General features: G+C 34.4%; 2 protein-coding genes and 2 pseudogenes across 2 annotated transcripts; 1 reads left to right on the forward strand and 3 right to left on the reverse strand.

The window, feature by feature from the left end:
- Positions 1 to 317: 317 nt before the first annotated feature.
- On the reverse strand, positions 318 to 8,402 carry LOC111314211 (hyperosmolality-gated Ca2+ permeable channel 1.7-like). The gene is made up of 12 exons (XM_089752609.1): positions 8,152 to 8,402; positions 7,729 to 8,073; positions 7,304 to 7,453; positions 6,666 to 6,801; positions 5,179 to 5,280; positions 4,839 to 4,955; positions 4,606 to 4,686; positions 3,647 to 3,987; positions 2,799 to 3,044; positions 1,930 to 2,254; positions 1,120 to 1,353; positions 318 to 794 (listed from the first exon to the last, which is right to left on the reverse strand). The coding sequence occupies exons 2-12, from the start codon at positions 8,040 to 8,042 to the stop codon at positions 585 to 587; spliced, it is 2,256 nt and encodes a 751-aa protein (XP_089608735.1). The 5' UTR covers positions 8,043 to 8,073; positions 8,152 to 8,402; the 3' UTR covers positions 318 to 584.
- A 2,694-nt stretch (positions 8,403 to 11,096) lies between these two features.
- Positions 11,097 to 12,152, reverse strand: LOC149512132 (uncharacterized; annotated as a pseudogene).
- A 1,359-nt stretch (positions 12,153 to 13,511) lies between these two features.
- LOC111313416 (EID1-like F-box protein 3 pseudogene) lies at positions 13,512 to 14,551 on the reverse strand (annotated as a pseudogene).
- Positions 14,552 to 17,229: 2,678 nt separating this feature from the next.
- Positions 17,230 to 20,981, forward strand: LOC111314212 (P-loop containing nucleoside triphosphate hydrolases superfamily protein). Its single transcript, XM_022915342.2, has 5 exons — positions 17,230 to 17,602; positions 17,710 to 17,836; positions 18,124 to 19,503; positions 19,803 to 19,970; positions 20,223 to 20,981. The coding sequence occupies exons 3-5, from the start codon at positions 18,205 to 18,207 to the stop codon at positions 20,574 to 20,576; spliced, it is 1,821 nt and encodes a 606-aa protein (XP_022771077.2). The 5' UTR covers positions 17,230 to 17,602; positions 17,710 to 17,836; positions 18,124 to 18,204; the 3' UTR covers positions 20,577 to 20,981.
- The last annotated feature ends 96 nt before the right edge of the window (positions 20,982 to 21,077 follow it).

Here is a 21,077-nt window from a genome sequence, read left to right on the forward strand (position 1 = left end):
TTTGGAAGGGCATAATCATAATGAGAGAACGTTATTTTTATAATCTTGTCATTTTAACCTGTTCATTCATTTTTAAGATTGAATGAATACAATTAAAATAAAATAAAAATTTATAACCTTAATTTTTCAAAAAAAATTGAGAGTTTGTTTAATTGTTTACTAAAATCCAAAAGTATATTTTTTTAAAATGAAATTCAAAGGTCTATTTGAATATTAAATAAAAAAAATTGCTATTGATGAATACAATTTAAGCCTAATTTTTGAAAAAATAAAAACATAGAGGTGAAATAGAAATTGTTGTCATTTCACATACCAAAGAATGAAAATTTTAAATTTGCCATAAAATAATTGAAAATGTTAAGAAAGCACTAATCTCTGATTAGAATGGTATCAAATTTACCAAAGCAAACCTATTTAAGCTGAAAAGCAACAAAGTTTATACAACCATCATACATTCATTCAGAAGCAACTGGTTTCAATGATTTTTCTCGCTACATTTCAACCATGCAATATGAAATCCTTGTTGTATCTACAATGACCGAATGCTGATACTGAACAACGATGACGGTTTCTTCCTGATATCTCTAACTACCGTGAGAAGAACCCGCTTCGGAGCCCTGTTTACTGGTCCTCTTTGTTGGAACAAGCGGGTTGTTCTCTTCCTCAAAAATCGACTGCGGCCTCTCAGGCTCGCTGCCCTTGAAAACTGGATGTATATAAGCATCCTTAAGGTAGGCTTTCAAGTTTAGGTTTGGCTCCGTTGCCCTTTCCAGGGTATCTTTGATCATTGCGTCCTGTGTTGTAATAAAAAAAAATGTCATATACTCGCAGAAACAAGGGTCAAGGAAGAAACGTAATATTTTCCTTTCAGTTGATAATCAGTTGGTAAAAAGATAACCCAAAGAACCAATGCTATCTCCTCTCAACATGAGACCGGGTATATGATGTCATGCCACAACCAAACATAGAACATCATATCCTTTTTGTAATTCCAAAATGCATCTAACTTTTATGCATTATCTTGTAAATGTATTATTTTTTATTAATGTTTCATCATGTAACTTCTGCAAACTATTTCTTTAAAACTTCATGAAGATCATAATTCAAAGTATTCCTCACCTGTAATGGGAATTTTGCGAATGCAGATTCAAAACGGCCCTTGCAGTATCTGTGAAACCAGATGCTCAAAATAGGAAGGGGAAGGAGTGCGCTTGTTGATTTCTCAATATTCTTTGTGCTCAACAATCCCATTAGAAGAAGTTGAGATATTATTAATCCGATGTTCAGACGCCGATGCACATCTGGCCAAAATGAGCCTCCACTCTCGTATCTTTGATCATACACGTTGATAACCTTGCAGCAAGAAACAAGATTGTGAATAAAGAAAAGGTGAGTTTTTCATACCATAAGATGAGATCATTTCGCCGCAATAGCCACGAGAGCAAGAAATATTGAATATTGGCACAATATGCCTCATGTAGCCAAAAGAGAGGCTGTCATATGACCTTAATTGTTACAAAATGATTGAGTGATAGTACCATCTTCAAAACAATGAAAAATAAATTGCACGGTTCTACGGCTATGGGGCCAAAAACAGTCCTTCCTCAAGGGAAGTACTATATCTTACCCCACCATATTAATAGATGTTAGCCAATGATTTGCACGAGGAAATTAGCCCTTGGATATACTGTGCTTAACAATTGAATCACTAGGATACTATATCTCCATCATAAACTTGGTCTAACTGTCCAGCGTGGTACAACTCTAAAACACTAATACGAAATAGAAAGGATGAATCAAAGGAAGAAAAAAATGATCTAGGTATGTTTCCAGCATTTATTTAATATATAATGAAAGGAAAGGAAATCTACTAAGCTTCACGTTGCTTAAACATGCAAAGACAATACAATATTTGGTTTGCTAGTGTACCTGGTGGCGAAATACCAAATAGGCAAAAGCAAAGAAGATGATGATGAAAGGAAGAAGTACAGGTGTGATAGCCGAATAAACAAGTCCAAGCAAGATATATAATTGTATCCTTGGTTCGGATGTTGCAAAGTCAATGCTACCAGGATCCATTGCTTGCTCCCTATCTTGTTCTGTTTTAACTAAAAACGTATTTTTCAGGTGGAATATGACTAATGGTACTAATCTGAGGATTTCTGCAGCAATCCCCGCCCATCCATCAACCATTATATAAGTAATGAAAAAAGTGGCTTTCATTGGGATAGATACACCAACGGTTTTTGGAATCCTACATAAGTAACAAAATATCTCCAGTCAATCACACATCCAAATTATCAGATATGTTAAGAAAAAACAGCATGATATAAATACCATGAGAAAGAAAGCTAGGTCTCTGGCCTTCAGACATAATGGTATACTCATCAGCAGAACATCAAATCATAAACACGTGAATAGAGGATCATTACACAGAAAAGCATGCACTGCAACTGAAGAGAGAATAGAAGGAACTTAAAGGGTAAAAAAATGAAGAAAATCAGCTGTCCAATATCAATTATGATCTATTAAAGTTGTATATCATAGCTCTGATCACCAAAACTTAGAAGAACAGATTTATAAGAAGACCTAGTGAATTGGCACATTTGAGTTCAGTTCAAGTAGCTACATATTTCTGTCAGAACATATATCAAATGATTTCTGCTCTAACTTATTTTCTTGATGCACCAACCTTGGTTTTTGACTATCAATTTGTTTCAGTATTCAAACTGCATGTGTTTATCATAGTGTTAAATGTGTTAACCCATCCATTTTTCTGGGAAGAGGCAGGTACGTACTCTGCTGGAGGCTGGTGAAGGAAGGTTTTAAGCTGCTGAAATGCTGTGCCTGTGATAATACTTCCAAGAAATACATTGACGAGAATGAATAGGTGATATTTCCCAGCTGATCTTCTATCCAAAGTTGAGAGTGATGAAAATCCTTCTATTTTGGACATTGTCATAAGAATAGTTGGAAGTAGAATAAGAAATATCTTCAGTACAATCCCAGGGAGAAAGCCTTGGATGATGGACTTGAAAGACTCCCTGAACAAGTGTTTTCCAACAGATGAAAACTTAGCTACTAAAAGTCTCAAAACATCATTACTAGTTGCAAGGAATAGGGGAAACCTATGGTTATGTCTAGATATCAGCCTGTGATTAAGATCAGGCAATAGACTTGACTGCAATTGCTATAATATACCCATTTTTTAAAGAACTTTTTCCTCCTCTCCAACTGGGAGCCAGTTCGAGCAGTAAGCAAGTGAAAATTTTCCACAGGTTCATTATAAAAATTACACTAAAGAGAAAAGTGTAGCTTTTCATCATGGCAAGTCAGAAATATGGCTACATTACCAGCAGCGAATTGCCTGAAAAGGAGCACAAGTAATTGGTTCTATAGTGTTTCATATGGTTCAAGAAGGAAATGGTTAAAAAACTTCTTTCCATATTGATTTAATTTTGGTAGTGCAATATCCCCATCCCTAACAATGTCCTGCTTGACAAAATGGTTAGACAAGATGGAAGTATAAAATCAGGATAAATTTTAGTAGGTCAAACACATGAATGACTATTGTTATAGCAAGGAAAATATTGAGGACACATAAGGAAATGCCAAGTTAATAGGACAACACTGAAAAGGAACTTACATTTCGATTAATGGCTTCGAGAAAGGAAAAACCTTCTCAATCCCCTCAATGTTGGCTAGAGATTGAACGAAAGCTATAGGGATCATGAAGAAGAAAATAAGAAAAAATAAGGCAACAGCCATGAGCAACCTTCGAATAGAGAGCTCAAAATATGGTATTGCAAGATTATTCCAATAAACATCTCGTGGCTCTGGGGCCCATTCTGTCAACCAAATTGTTGGATTACGGGATAGCTGTGTTTGAGCACATACAGCTGCCCCCCATCGGGATTTGAATGAAACAAATGCTGCTGGAACTATGGCCTTTGGATCGCTCATGACTCTGTCTCTTTCTGCTGCTTCCTACATAAGAATGAAGAAATTAAAATTTTCTTATAAGTAACTAAATTACGCATTATTTATCAAAAAAAAAAATTTACACTTTAAAAGAACGAAAAAAAAAGTGCAAATTCAAGTATTGCCTCGTGCAGCTTCATGTTTTCTTCTATTCCTTGTTGAAGAGAAAGGAAGAAAAAGGAGGGAGAGAATATGATGTTTCCTGGAAGGTAAACTATATATCATCTTAATGTTGCCTTGTTCCTATCAATTCTTATCTTAATTGGCTAAGAATGAAAGTAAAAGGTTTTCTCATGTGCCAATGTATGTGTGCCTGGAAGGATGTAGGGGAGAGAGTGCTTATTAACCAAGAGAGACGATACAACAACTGCCAATTGATATAGAATCTGCATTGGAAACTTTAACCATATAAACACTACATCAGTACGTGACAGTTTCAGCATCAAAAGACACGTGCTAACAAAGTGTTTAAATTGTTTCCCATTATGCCAAGAATAATGATGGCAGAAACAGAGGTAATGATAATTGTCGAAGAAAGAATGGCAGGTACAAAGTACTGCAAGAAACAGGATATGAAATTAGAAAAAATCCCTAGTAAAGTCTCTACAGTGCGTGTAAACTTACTGCTTCACTCAGCTTCCGAATCTCAGAAGAGTAATAATCGATTGCATCAACTGAAGTGCCAAAAAGACCACAGAAACCTGTCTATAAAAACAAAAAATTTGGATAATAAACTAGACAACTGAAAATTGACATGGAATAGTAAATGACATTTGCCACACATTAAACAAAATGTTCCACAAAGGAAATGGAGCCAAATAAATGTCAATAGTAAGTCTGTCATGCAAAGATATTACCCTTGTGGCCGGCCTCTTTGAAGTTCTCTCATACTTATTAAGGTAGTAAGTATACCAATTTTGTAAACTCTTCTTCTTTGCAACCAATGTTGCTAGCTTATTTGCATTATATACAACCTATCAAATTTACAGAGTAAAGCAGTTTATGTCATAGAAATTTATATCAATGGCAAATAGAAAGATAATACTTCTAGACACCATCAGTTTCAAAAATTGCAATATATTATTATAAATTTCCCTGTTAGACGACCTATTTTCCTTCTTTCCTGCACAAGTGCTACTTAGAACTTATTTACAAGTCAAATTATCATAGGTGATGCAACTGGTCAAAGAAACATACCTGATAAGTAAGGTAATAATCAGGGTGATTTACAAAAAAAAAATGTTCGACATGCTCACTAACTGATTCATCAGGATCAGGAGGAACATTTCTCACAAGAACCTGATTAAAGGTAAACAAAAGAAAGCAAAATTAAATATAAGTGCTAAGCTGGGATGAGATAAAAATGGTCTAGCAGACATGCACATCTATGTTGATTGTTTCAAACACGACAGGCAGCTCCATATAATTGCCACAACTGCCTTCTATCTGATACCAACAGCATGCGTCCCTTTGGTTCAATCAACTTTGAGTAGAATGACTGAACAAGTCTTCAGGGAGATGCCACCATTCTTAATTTAGGACTTGTGTACAATTTGGGGCTCTTAAGGTTGAATCTTAAGATAGGAGGATGTGGTTTATGGAATGGGAGAGGGCTACCTCCCGTCATGTACCCCCAAGGCTCAGTGTACCCAAAAAACATTTTCTATTGAACAAGGGAGCAATGGTACAAGGAAAGTACCTCGGTAGTTAAATAGAAAAATGATCCTGCAACACCAAAACTGAGGGGCGAGAAAAGAGGGGAAACAACCTCAAATATGAGTGCCAAATTTATTAGCAATGGTAATGCAACACCATCACAAAGGTACTTCATAAACCATAGACTGATCAGTAGGAAGATCTATGACACATTATACAAGATGCATGTCTTTGTCCTTGTGCTAAAACATTTGATTAATATTAAGTAAACCTAGGGAGCATTAATTTACATCTGATATCTAGATATTACACATTAATGCATGATCGATGTGGTGAGAGATTATCTCTGAAATTCTTCGTCAAAATGAAAAGCATCTTGACCTGCAATTTAATGAGAACCAAATACCATTTAATTGTGATTTGAAAATTTAAGAACAGCCTTTTGAAGCTATGGCAAGTCACCAATTCCAAATACTTCAAATGTTTAAGTTAGATAGAGCGCCAGTATCTGAATATGCATGTGTTTTGGTGTTTCTTAATCAGAATTTCTAGTGCATTCAACAAATCAACCTGATCAATAGGAAGGTATATGATACTTCACATTATATAAGATGCATGTCTTTTTCTATGTGCTAAAATACGTGATTAATATTAAGTAAATTTTCTCCCTCATAATTGTATAATATGTTAGGGAGCATAACTTTACGTATGAGATCTGATTTAGATATAACATATGAATCCATGATCGGTCTAGTCAGAGACCAAGTATCTCTGAAATTCTTCATCAAAATGAAAAACATCTTAACCTGCAATTCTAATGAGAACCAAATACCGTTTAATCATGATTGGAAGATTTAACAATAGACCTCTGAAGCTATGGCAAATCATCCACTCCAAGTAATTCAAATGTTTAAGTTAGTTATGGTGCCGGTATTTGGATATGCATGTGTTTTGACGTTTTTTACTCATCAATTCTAGTGCATTCAAGAAATCAACCTGTCCAAGATAGTCAACAGTTGTAAACTCACTGTGAATTGATCAGGACGACGATTTTCTGACGCTAAATATTGCAACCTCATAGCGGCTACCACTTTGTATTCGGCATATAGCACATAAAACGTCCAAAGTGTGAATACATATGACATACCAATATGTGCCCAGAACCTGAAAAGGATAAGTTGAGACTTTCTCCATACTGAAATGAAACAGGTATTTTGGGCAAATTGAAGTTTTTAACACATACAATGCTCAGGTTCACGTAAAAGCTGAAAAAAGGAAGAGACAAACTGGATTATTATCTCTAACACGACCCTCACCCCCTTTGAAATGAAAGCGCTAAGCACAAGCTTTACTTTTGCCTTGTATTAATATTAGAATTATGGCAACAAACCAAAACAGTGTAAGAATCGGGTTTCACAACTCTAGAAAATTTGTGTACAGTAACTCAATATTTGGTATAGTTAACTTCCTCAGTGCTGCATATAGCACATATATTGAAATAACATAAACCTGTCTCAAATTCTGCTTTGAACAAAAAATACATCACTAGTGTTATAGTGAAGGTCTAGTATTAGCATAAATTAAACTGAGACTCCAATCTTTTCTATTTTTATAACTGATGAATTCCAGATAACAACCAGAGTATAGCTAAAAAATTATTCCTGACCTTTTTGATCCGTCTGGAACATTTGATATTGAGAGCTTGTCAATGTCACTGAATGTTAAATCCTTTCTACGCTCTAATGTCTCCCCTGTCCAATTGACAGGGACCAAAACCAAGAAACCCAGCAAAGCTAGGGGGACAATTATTTTCAAGCTGCACATAAATGCCATCATAATAATATTAGACTGCTCTATCCATAGCAAACAACAATATGGAACTGTAAATCATACACTAATTCTAGCATAATTATTTCATAGCATAAAATAAAATCATGCATTTGGCACTCCAAAAAATAGAATTCCATATTTCACTTTTAATTATTTGTTTCTATGTCTAAAAAGTTTTTTTTTTTTTTGTCTGTATTTTTTTAAAGAAAGCGAAAGGCAAATAGTAAAAATATCGACCAAACTGGATATCTAAAAACTGACCCGAGAAGGTAAATTCGAATATACACAACAGAATCAAGTCCAGCATGATCAATGAGCTCGGGTTCAGGCATTCTCAAAGCTGCAGGCATCCAATTCAAAATTTTCATGTATGTCCTCCAATCTAAGTTGACAAATTTTGATACAAATGTCTCAGATCGTCTAGGACTGCTTCTCATCCCCTTTCGGTACCATTTCGGGAAAAAAACCCTATCATTAATCGGTTGAAGTCTCAATATTGCAAAAGCGACTAGGAATGCAAATGCAGAGAGAAGAGTAATGGCTGCTGAGACATATATGTCTTGAAGAGTCGCCATTTCCTTCCTCGCTGAGTACCCAACGATTTAGCTAAAGAAAAGTCAAAAGAATATTTGGTATACCACCTTGAAATTTGGATATAGTGAGAAAACAAAGGGAGAAACGAACCAAACTGGCAATGGCGTCTCTTTTTTCTGAACTGGACTTTCGACGAAAACTGAATCGAGGAAACAGAGCGACGAACAAAATAGGATTTGATTGTCTTGGGAAACGGAGGTGAAAATTACGGGGTTTAATTCGCTTTTATTTTCTTTCCTTTGATCGCTTTTTCTTCACATCAGAGAGTTTGGAGAGAGAGACATGGGAGAGTGCAAGTGATATGGCGGCCAAAAGCAAGGAACCGGTTTTGGTGTCGTTACAACTTGCAACTAAACTGACAGAGCCCAAATATTTGAAAATTTTCCATTGTTGACGGAATTGCCCCTTTTACACTTTGACATCTTTGATTTCTTTAGGCCCTCTTTTGTTATTTTGATAAATTTTCATGTTTAATCATTTCGTTTTAAAATCATAACTGATTTTTAATTTAAACTACTGCCATTTTTAAACGATTTTTTTTCCCTTTAGATATTTGGGTTTATGGAAAAAAAAACACATGTATTTCCCCTCACAGCTCTTAGCTAGGTTAGATATAATAACCCCGAATATTAAATATAAAAAAAAAAAATCCCAAATGTTTGTCATGCTAAACTCTTGAGTATCTTGAAATTTAATCCAAAATATAATATTAACATGAAAGAAATAAAAGAAAATAATGTCAATAGGTATCGGTTAATATTTTCTTTAAATTTTTTAATTATTCTTTGTACACTAATTTTCTTGCTATATAATTAGTGGGGTAAGAGCAAGTATAGAAAAATAAGATAAGGGTGCATTAATGGATATATATATATATATAGTATAAAAGATATAGATCAATTTAGTTGAAGCATGTGATATAATCGATTAAAATATATTATTAATTATATTTGGATGTCTAGGTTTATTGGGTTTAATTAGCACTTGCCAACAATATTGGAGTTGGGGGATATTTGGCATTAATAGAAAAATCCTGAATAATTACATTTAATTATAATCAACAGTTACATTTCTTCTATGCATCAAATCTGGACAAAACCTTTTTCTTCGAGCCTCAAACAAGTGCAACTTTAACGAGACAAAAGCATGGAATAATCTCGCGAGATTGAGCCATTCGATAAAATCCTTATCATCATTACTATTATTTTTATTTATTTGTAGCGTCCAAATCTCTCAATTCATTTTTCGAGCTAGCTTAAGTTGTAGACTGCCGGTACTTGCGTTGTTGTTTTTTTTTTTTTTTTTTAAACAAAAACCATAACTTTAATTGGATATAAATGAGAGAATTGCTAAAGAAATAATTGGATATCACATGAATAGTAAAAGAAGAGGACAATTATGAAATAATAGGAAAGTATTTTGTACAGGAGTTTTTTCCTGACATTAGGATATTTTAATTTCTTTATTTTTTAATAAAATAATTTTAATCTCATGAAAAAAAATAATTAAAAATTTTTTTGAGAATATTTGATTTACGAAATCTTAAATTTCGAAAAAATATATGATATTTAAAAGAATGTTTGATTTTAAATGTGTCTCGTTTTTTAATTTTTATGTTTGATCTGAAAATTTTACATTTATTAAATTATATATTTTTATTATAACATTCTTGATAACCTTAAAAAGAAAAACCTTTCATTTTGTTTAAAAAATAAATAAACATGATAGTGATGCCTTTATCATCAAATGAACGAAAAATTTTATATAATTTTATAAAATTGGAATAGTATTAATTATAGCATTTATATAAAATTTTAAAAGATTGTTATATTAAATTACGGTTTTTAATTTAAAAAATCATAATTGATATGTTTATAATTTTAAAATATTAAATTATGATATTTAATTATAAAAAACTTCATAATTAATTATTTTAAATTTTTACTAAACTCAATTACGGCATTTCTAACGTTTAAATACCATAATTGATAACTGTTTTTGGGAGCACTCTGCCTCTGTTGGGACCGCCAAGCCCAGAATCTTTTCAGGGGTAGATCTCTGATACCTGTTTTATGCGAAGTGGTCATTGATAACATGGATGGCTATTTCCCATCCCCACACTATCCTACATTTGCTGAGTTTCTGCTTCCACGCACTTTGAGATTGACAGGCCACCTATACATACACCTTTGAATTCGAATTGAAATAATATTAAGTTCGAGTTCGAACTCAATTCAAAATTTGAAGTTCGAAACTCGATTCGAATTCAATTAAGTTTTAGTTTTTTAGTTCGAGATAAAAGTCGAACTATTCAAACTTGCTCGATTAACATATAAAAATAAGTTCGATTATTATTTTTGATAAAAATTAAATTATTTGTGTTCAAGCTCGAATTTGAATTCGAGATATTTTATTAATTAAAATGATAAAAAAATATTTAAATATAAAAGCTCAATTAAGCTTGTAAACTATTCGAACCGAATATAATAATACTCAAACTCGATTCGATCGATGAGTTGAGTTACTCGAACTTGAACTCGACTAGAGAATAATTAAGTCAAATTCAAATTTTATTCGAATCGAATCCAAATAATTTATGAATACTAATATATCATTTACATCCCTATACAAAACAAAAAACTATAATGCTATTTGTTTATAAGCAACATTGTTTTCTTTTTTCTTCTTTGAAGTAAACCAACCATTGAAGAAAGCTTCAAAATTCTCACCAATGCTTGTCCCATTTCTATCCGCCATTGACGTTATTGTGGAAACGTTTATGCATGGAGGGAGGGGCTTTATATATAATTCTGAAATCACCAATTACGAATGAGTTAATAGCATGCGTGATTTCTTAACTTTAAGTTAAATTTTATATTGGTTCTTAAATTTTAAAAAAATTTAACTGAATCCTCAATTACTCAAACATGTGTAAATATAGTTATTTTGATTGTTAAACCATCTAACTCTTTTATAAATCTTATGTGACATGACACATAATTTTTAAAAGTTTTAATAGATTATATCGAGAAAGATCAAAACTTGTTTTCTCTCATCTCTCATTTCTTCTTCCTGATTTTCTCACTTTCATCACCAAACTTTTTCATCTCAATCAAATCTCTACCGAGCTTTGACCTTTGCAACTTTACGAGTTTCTTTATCAAAGGCCAAAACTTTCATATCCAAATTATTGTCAAAAGCCACAAATTTCTTCTTCTTACTCTCCTCATTCTCTAAGCAGTGCTTCTATAGTTTATTTGTGTTCAAAGTAACAAACTTCAAGAATGCAATCAAAAGCCAAACCTTTCATGTCCAAATCTTTAGATTTCAACAAAGTTAAAATTTTGGAAATTTCCTAATTATTGATAATTTCATTTATAAAGGGAGATTTAGTAAACTTAATAGGCTCACACGAAACTTTTAGACAATGGATGACTATACAAAACGATGTGTTTTCTCGGATCTGTTTGGTACAATTCATGTTGCAAATGTTTGACTGTTAAACCAAAAAGGCCATCGATTTTAAAACTAAATTCTATAACTCATGATTAAACCCTTGCAAGACTCGACCTTTGAATTGAGCTAGTAATCGAACCTACTCATCCTCGATCTTCCATGGCTTTTTCAAACCCTTTATCAAGCTCTCAAATGCTTTCACGATCAATCTAGGCTTCAATATCGTACTCAATCAAATTAGTAATGCAAAAGATGAAGTGAGTCGAGACTTGACGAATCAAGAAACTCTCGAGGCTATAACCACGAGTCTTTTCGAGGGTTTTGATGTTAGCAAGGTATTAAAAAATAATAGAGAGATATGGGTCTTATGAGAGAATTGAACTGGACTATATTTTAAGCTTAATGAAAACTTTAATGGTAGATGGATGATGAGTGGTCAAAGTTTTTTTTTTTTTTTCTCTTTACCTTTTTTGTTTTATGATTTATTTAAAAACTATAAAAAAATTCTACGTAATTTGTTCGAATAATAAAAAAATTCCATATAATACAAGTTCGGAAGATTGTTTGTCATGTTGCGTGAGATTTATCATTAATTTAAACGGTCTAGTAGATAAAGAGACCATGTTGACATACATTTGTGCAATTAAAGATTTGATTATAACTTATTAAAATTTAAAGATTAATATAAAATATGACATAAAATTTAAGGATTACGTGTGCTATTAACTTATTATAAAGTGTCATTTGATTTTGTTGGCATTTAAATTAATATTTTAAATGATAGTTTACCTATGAGATTGTTACTCATTGATTATGATGTTTTATGAAAGAAACATCATAATTGAGTTATTCAATTAAGGCGTTTATTTGTTAATATGTCGTAATAGACACATTTTAAGTTGCTTCTAAATTTAATTATGATATTTGTTTAAGAAAAACATTGTAATAATTTGTTAAATAATATATAGGAAACCTAAAAAATATGTATGTTTACGGTATTTTGTTAAAAAAAAATCATAATTGATTTAAAATAAATTTTAATTTCAATTCCAGGTTGTAATTTCACTAATTCTTTAATAGTAATATCAGAGTTAAAAGCAAGAAGAAGTTCCATCTTAGGACTTGTTGATAATGGTATGGGGATCTTAGAGCATAAAACTGGTAAAGCATTGGTTTTCAATTTCTCCAAGGAACATTTTACAGCTGATTGGTGGCATAAGCATGCAGTAACTAACTTGAAATTCACGTTGTTGTCTGTGCGTGAAGATGGTGGCATGGAGATTCTCTTTTCTATGGAAGAACTCAAAGTTAGTATTTGAAATGGTGAGGGTCCAAAAGTGCCCAACCTTTTCAACTTCAATTTTTTTTTTAAGAAGAACTTGGGGAGTTTTGAAGGTTTATCTGCTAAATTGCTTAATAGAATTTCATAAAATTTATTTCAAAAGATTTAGCAAAAGCAAGAGTCGATATATTGAGTTGAGATGTTCATGGCTTCATGGTTAACAGTTCCTGTTTGCTGGTATGTTTCTAATCTTGCTTGGTTATACCCAAGCTCTGTATTTCTCTGTGTTATTGCCTCCCGTTTTAATTTTTCTTTTTATTTATTAATAAAATCCTTAAGTTATAAAAAAATATTTTTATTAATTTTTGTATAAATTAATAACAATAAAGATGATATGACATGTCGATAGGGCTTAAATACCTTAATTTGGGGAAAAAATTTAAATTTTTTTATTTTAAGAATAAAGATTTTAAAAGACTTTGATTTAAGAAAAAACCCTTCTGTACAGTATGCAGCAGCTCGTACAAATTCTCCCCCCACATGAAAATCCACGTCATCATTTCTCATTCTCAAGAAAATGAGATGGAGGCCAGCCCATATCTCTGGAACCCAATTCCTCTTCGACACGTCATATTTCACAATAAAAAACAGAGACCGAACCTGATCTTTCAGTCTCTCTAATCGAATCTGATCTGTCTTAAAACACGTCGTATTTCACAGAGAAAAAGTAATAGATCGATGCTTTTGCCCTTTTTTTTTTTAATTTATTATGGTTTCCAGTTTTTTTTTATAACAAAAGGCACCAATCAAATGACACTTACCAGTAGCAATTAATTAATAGGCCCATCTCCTAAAACATCTTCCCCTAACGAGCTCGTGCTTCCATTTGTAACCGCCGATGGTTATAGGCATCCCCGTTGAATTCACCATCACCGTCAAGATCTTCACTCTCATCATCATCGTCCTCTTCCTCTTCATCGGACGACAGAGGCACGAGCCAGCAAGTCCCATGCAAGTGCCCGTTCACACAAACAAAATACTCCAACTTTCCGTCACGTGACCCAAGTCGCCTAGCAGCGCTCTTGGGCACGAGTCGAGCAGTCGTCATGCTCCACACTCGGGTTCCACAATAAGGACACCTCAATCTCTCGTCGAACGCCACCTGTCGTCTGATCAGGCAGGCTCTCGTATTGGACCTCATAAATTCCCGAAATACCCCTCGATAAATCCCCAAATCGTCTTCCTTATCCCCCATTGGATGCTCGCACGGGTCACTTATAAACAACAAATCACCCCGACACTTTTTGGTCAAGAAGCTCCGACCCGAAGTCTTCGAAAACCGAGAAGCTCTCACGAAATGACCCGGAGTAGGCCGACTCAGCTTGAAATGGCGAGTTGGCTCACAACCACAGCAGAAGAACATGAGCTTCGCGAGAGCATCCCATCCACCACCTATTCTTCCATTGAGGGCGCCGTTAGCCAATGCTGCTACCATGCGCGGTGCGCGATACACGCAGAGCTTTCGCCACAGTAAGCGCTTCGCTATAGCTCGGAGCTTGCGGTTGACTGAGGCAGTTAAGCAAAGGACCCGTAAATCCCATTTTATGGACTCAAAGACGAGGAGTAGTATGGGCTCGTTGAGTATCCCCGAGTCATCCGGCTCGGCGTCATGACTCAGTGGATTAAGTCTACGTCTCTGGGTGGCCGTGGCACTCATTTTGGGGGAGAACACGAATGATGGAGGATCGGGATAGCGATGGTAATTAAAAGCGCCCAAATACCGTTGTCTTGTCCGAAACTCAACTGAAGGACACGTGTCGCAGGAAAATGGATGGTTTACTGCTCTGGATCCTAAAACACGTGGTTGGATTCAATTGAAGGAAGGGTGACGCGTGTCGATAAAGCATTGCCGGATGCCGTGATGGAGAATCGATGAATAACGTCAGCTGCTAGATTGAGAGTGGGCATCGCCCTCCACGTGTGGAAAAGATCCCCAAAATCCGAAATATCTTTTTTCGCGGCTCAAAAATATCTGGAGAGTTCGACGTGTAGGATGGAAGTTGAGTACGGGACACGGGTGCGCCATATTGCACTTTTACGAATAAGAAATTGAACTCAGCTGGTAGCACTGTAGTAGTTATGGCAAGACACGTGGAAAGATACCAAGAGAACAAGTGTTTTGCTTCCATTTGTTGAAGGATTTGGAAAGGTTCTTTGACGTGGGAGCAGCACGTGGGTCCAGGTTATGGAGATGCCGACCATTGAGGAAGTATTTTGTGAGGAACAGCACAAATTAATAAATTATGAGCTTTGAGTCAATGATCAGTCTATCAGTTTGCTTCTTTTCAGGATATTGGAGCCCTCTTCATTTATAGTCCGTTAGCAGATTGATTCTCTTTCTTCTTTCTGCATTTTTTTTAAAGATTTTTTGACAAAAGATTAAAATTGTTTATTTTGGATATAAATATAAATATATACTAGTATTAATTTGTTAGACATTGATTAGGATAATATCTAAAATTTTGAAAATAAAGGATTTTTTCAAATTTAATGAAATATATTGAATATAAAACTTTTTCAAATAGCATTTGAGATAATATCAAATAAACTTGCAAACTTTATTAAAAACATGTTATGATTATTTTTATTGCAATTAAATTTTTTTTGATATAAATTATTTAGTTTTTGTTAAAAATTTTTAATTAGATGCTGTAATTTATAAAAAAATGTTTATTTAAATATATTTGCATGAATTTGATAAAAAAATACGAGTAAATGTTATTTAAAAAAAGTTTGACAATTGAAATTTTTTTATTGATTTTCAAAATTTAATGAGTTGTAATTATAATTTAATAAAACTTCATATTCTTAAATTTATATAAATAAAATATGAACGATTTATTTTCAGTTTTAGTAAAAACTTAAGGATTATTTTGGTATTATTTCATAGCATTTTAATTATTCTAAATCAGTATTTACATAAATAATTTTAGTTAATTAGACATGTTAAAAAACCTAAACATTCAATTAAAAATGTTGTCATAAAAATATGATTGGTGATGCATCGGTGATTTAACAATGTCCTTTTTCAAAGTGTCTTATCTTTATAGTTTGGGATTGGGCAAAAAGAAGACTATAAAGTTTGGGATTGGGGTGACAAACATTCTTAAGCAATTGCTTGTTGGCCAGCTAGCTAACAGGTTGAAATAATTGAGGGCCACGGGTCACATGATAATGTAACTGATATAATTAAAACATTAAAATCTTTTGCTTTTACATCAAAATTGACACAATTAGATACTCAAATCTATATATTATTAGTTTTTCCATAGATAATTACAAATCTGTGTCAGCTTAATTTAAATGCATTTAGTGGAAGAAGGGAGAAAAGTCTCAGAAATAGAAGAAATCTCTCGTTCTTAAGATAGAGATAATGACAAAGCATCATTTCTACTACTTAAAAAATAATAAAAAATTTATTATTTTATTTGACGGTGAAAAAATGCGCTCTTATTAAATTTAAAATTAAATATAAAAGTACATAAAATTAAAACTTATATTTGATTAAAAATATATTTAAATTTAATTGATTAAGATTTATTTTTTTTAATAAAAAAATTTTAAATTTAAATATTATCAATAATTATTTATTAAAATTATTTTAAATACATAATTTATAATTATTTATTTTATATTATTACATATGATATATTTTATTTTAATTCAAAATATTGAATAATTTATCTATTTTTAATTTTTCTTTACCAAAACAAGAAGCGGATTGTCAATCAAATGATTTGATGGTGCGGTGCCGCCCACGGCTCTCATCTCTCAGTCGGGCTCAAATTCAAACGTCAAACCCTCTACTTCTTATCTCTTGATGCGTGTCAGAGAGACAAACAAATGAACAGAAGAGATGGCCCATTGTCGGTTTCTTTGCGGTTTAGGGTAGCACGGTCAGGTAGGGTCAGCCAATGTCAAGTCTACATTTAGCATTGTTTGGATGTTGAATATCGAACCTGGGCTGGTCGACGCTGCATTTCAATGGAGGGGCATCAGGGATACCAAGTCCATTGTAGACTGGTCCCGGTCGTGGAGCGTACTGCATAATGCAGATCATTCGTACCCAAATAAGGCCTCGTTCGACATTGTATTCGTCTCTCAAACATTATTTTTAATTTAGATTTATCTCGAGAAATATTTTAATTTAATTTGATCATTCTTAATATGAGTTTAAAATTTGAGTTGTCAAGTTAATCAAATTTAAATATTTAAATATTTAATTTCAGTGGCTTAGCTAATTTATTTTAGTTTTTATATTTTGATATATTTTAATTTATTTTTAATTTTTCGCCAAGAATTATTAACAATTAACAACTATAATTTTACCCTGAAACAAAACTAAAAGGCTAAAAAACCCAAAAGACTCTAGAACATAAATTACACCCCTAAATTTAAGCCGCCTCACTTATGAATTCGCGCTCTCACTCTCCGACTCCGAAATCCAGTCCCGAACTCATTCCCAGAAGGCAGGACCCAGTCTTCCAAACGGCCAGAGCCAGACCAATTACGCCTCCTCCCTCTCTCTGTCTCTCAGACTCTCAATTACATCCCTACTCCGCTGCCCTCCCTCCCTGCTCTCTTTCACCCTTCGTCTCTGGACCCACCCCTTTCGGCGATCCATAGTTTCTAGACCCTTCGGCGCCCCCTTCCTCTCTCTGTTTCTCAGACTGTCATTCTCTCTCCCCATCCCATCCCAGCAGCTGCAGGCTTGGGCTATCCATACTCTGCCAGCGTTTGAAGGTAAGTGTTTTGCCAAAATTTTTTTTATCTCATTCATGTTTATCTCGGGTTGATTTTTTTTGTTATGTTATTCTCTTTTGATTTTGTTTATTTTTCATTTCTGACAGCAAATTTATGCAAAGACAAAGCCTAAGATCTGCTGGAGGGCAAAATGAGCTTCTCATCACTCATTTGCTTCAGGGAGTGACCAAATTATGTGCCAAGTACCCCAACGCCATTACTAAGTTGATTTAGGTATCATACGCTATATTTTTAGTTATGTTCTTTGCATTGTTTAATTGTTGATGGAAACATATTAAGAGTAATTGTGATATAGTTTTTCTTGTTTTTGTGGGTGTTCCATGCAATTGAGTGTTGTCTGTGTTATGCTGTATTGTTCTTTAAGGATTGCCATATGTCATGCAGAGGAACTGTATGTTTGAAAGGAATATGAATTACTGAACTTTTTTTTGAGTTAAATTATTATTCTTTGTATCCTGCGTTCTTCAAGCCGTAAACATTTTTTTCACCTTTGTTTGAAGGTCTCACGTGCAATGCACATTGGTCCTTAATTAGTAGCACCGAGAAAGGAAGAAACTCATAGCAATTGCAAGCAAAGAGAAATGATCGTTAGAGCTAGAAATCTTTCTCCATCAAAACTCAAACCTGTCTCTTCTCTCTCCCTCTTCTTTTCAGAGCACTTCACTTCTACTACATCAGCAAAAACTTTACTTCCACTAATAGCCACAACTAAGTCCCAAATCTCCAACAAGTCTCCACACCTCCTCTTCTTCACCAACCATTTCTCTTTTCAATCTACAGCCACACCATCACTGCCAAAAAAGCTTCAAAAACATCTGCAGAAGCAGGAACCCTCATCTTCTAAATCCTTGACCTTGAACCGAGATGGAAACTATGATGCTGCTACTCTCCCCAATGTTGTTTGTCCAGGATGTGGGGTTCACATGCAGGACTCCGACCCTAAACACCCTGGTTTCTTCATCAAGCCCCCAACGAAGACAAAGGACCTGATGCTCAAAACACATTCTCGCCACTTGGAACCTGTGTCAATGGAACATGAATTCACAGTCTTTCTCAAGAAAGGCCTGATTTTGGAGGAAAAAGGTGAAAGCCCTGACCTTGAAGAAGAAAACCTAGACAAAGAAATGCCTGAAAAACCTGTGGTTTGCACTAGGTGCCACTCATTGCGCCACTATGGCAAGGTGAAGGATCCAACGGTGGAGAATTTATTGCCAGAATTTGATTTCGATCATACAGTTGGGAGGAGATTGGGATCGGTGTCTGGAGCTCGATCAGTGGTGTTAATGGTGGTTGATGCATCAGATTTTGATGGGTCATTTCCTAGAAAAGTAGCAAAACTTGTATCTGATGTAACTGAAGAGAATTATACAGCTTGGAAACAAGGGAAATCTGGAAACGTGCCTAGGATTGTGCTTGTGGTCACTAAGATTGATCTTTTACCGAGCTCTTTGTCACCTACGCGATTTGAACATTGGGTGAGGCAGAGAGCAAGGGAGGGTGGAGCTAGTAAGATTGCAAAATTACATTTTGTGAGTCCTGTGAGGGATTGGGGAGTGAAGAGCTTGGTGGAGGATGTTGTGGAGATGGCAGGGTCTAGAGGGACTGTGTGGGCAGTGGGTGCCCAGAATGCTGGGAAGAGTACATTGATCAATGCCATTGGGAAGTGTTTTGGTGGGAAGATTGGTTTCTTAACGGAGGCGCCAGTGCCTGGGACAACTTTGGGGATAGTAAGAGTGGAAGGGGTGCTGCCGGAGCAGGCAAAATTATTTGATACTCCGGGTCTTTTGCAGCCGCATCAGATGACAACTAGGTTGACTGGGGAAGAGCAGAAGCTTGTTTATGTTAGTAAGGAATTGAAACCGAGGACGTATAGAATCAAGGTTAGTCTCAAAATAAGTAGCATTAGTCAATGTGTCATATAATTTCTCCTATCAAATGTGCTAGTTACCTAATTTGTTTAGCCAGAATTTGCTCTTGCTATGGTCTCCCAATGATTTTGTTTCTAATTTTGGTCGTGTTGGATTCTTGATTTGTTTGTGCTGCTTGATGTTTCAGATGTTCTTTGGTAATGGGAAAATAGGGGCATGCTTCTCAAAAATTCTGGTTTTTAGTTTTTGTTTCCTTTAATAGATTTATGCTTTATGGCTAAAGCTAATATTTATATATTTGAATGTGACAGGCAGGTAACACAGTTCATATAGCTGGACTAATAAGGTTGGATATTGAAGAGTCATCTGTTGAATCTCTATATGTTACAGTTTGGGCGTCTCCTTATCTACCATTACACATGGGGAGAACTGAAAATGCTCAAAGAATACTAGAGGATCATTTTGGTCGTCAGTTACAGGTATGGTGAGCTACAATGGAGTAATATCTTCCCCTTGATAACAGTGCTGCACTTCTGAAATGCTTTTATTCCATTCCGCTTCATCTTAAATTTTCACTTTGCATTACTCATATTTTTCCTGGAAAATTTGTATTTGAATATCTTGAATTGAAGCCTTTGGAAGCTCTGCATTTTTCATATAACTTTTTTTCTACAGCATTTTGGTTGTTTAAATGTTACCCTTGACACTTTCTGTGCTGCTGCTTCCTTTAGCCACCAATTGGGGAGGAACGAGTGGAAAAGCTTGGCAGTTGGGTGAGAAAGGAATTCCATGTTTCTGGTAGTAGTTGGGATTCGAGTTCAGTCGACATTGCTGCTGCTGGTATTGGTTGGTTTGCTATTGGACTTAAAGGAGAGGCAGTATTAGGGGTTTGGACTTATGATGGAGTTGATGTTATTCTTCGCAATGCTTTGATTCCTCATAGAGCACAGGTTTTTGAAGAGGCTGGATTCACAATCTCTAAAATTGTCTCCAAGGCTGACCAAACTTTGAATAAGTCACAGAAGCAAAGTGAAAAGAAAAAGAAACAAAGTGACCAAAAAACAGCTATTGCAGCTGAATTGTAATTCCAGTTCAAAGTTATTGCTAAACCTGGCTGGAAAAGATGTGTGTGAGTATTGGAAGATAAAAGACCCTGACATGAACTGTGAGAGGAAAGAAAAAGTTAGCAACAATCTCAAGCCACCTTTGAAGATGCAGCATCCTTTTCTGGATCTTCCTTTCAGGCAATGATCTCTTTCATATTTTTTTGTTGGTGAACTAAGAACTGCACATTCTGAATAGATGAGCTTATGGATACACCTGGTACACACTCTGCTCCTGCTCTATTTTTTTTTGGCCACATGGTCCTGCTCTTTTTAGTTAGCTAGTTTTTTCAGTGAGAGAGCAACATGTTTTTGGTATTGTCCTTACAATTTTGAATAGTGCTGTATCTGTTTACATCATTTCAAGATTTATTTCTTTTGATAGTACGGCGTACGAGGCAATTTTTTTCATCTTAAAATTTGAAAGGTCAAGCATATGATGTAATAGGGAATGATTTATTATGGTTGTCTTATGGATAAATA

Source organism: Durio zibethinus, chromosome 23, assembly GCF_047325235.1.
Source record: "Durio zibethinus cultivar Kanyao isolate XHJ-2024 chromosome 23, ASM4732523v1, whole genome shotgun sequence".
NCBI lineage: Eukaryota > Viridiplantae > Streptophyta > Magnoliopsida > Malvales > Malvaceae > Durio > Durio zibethinus.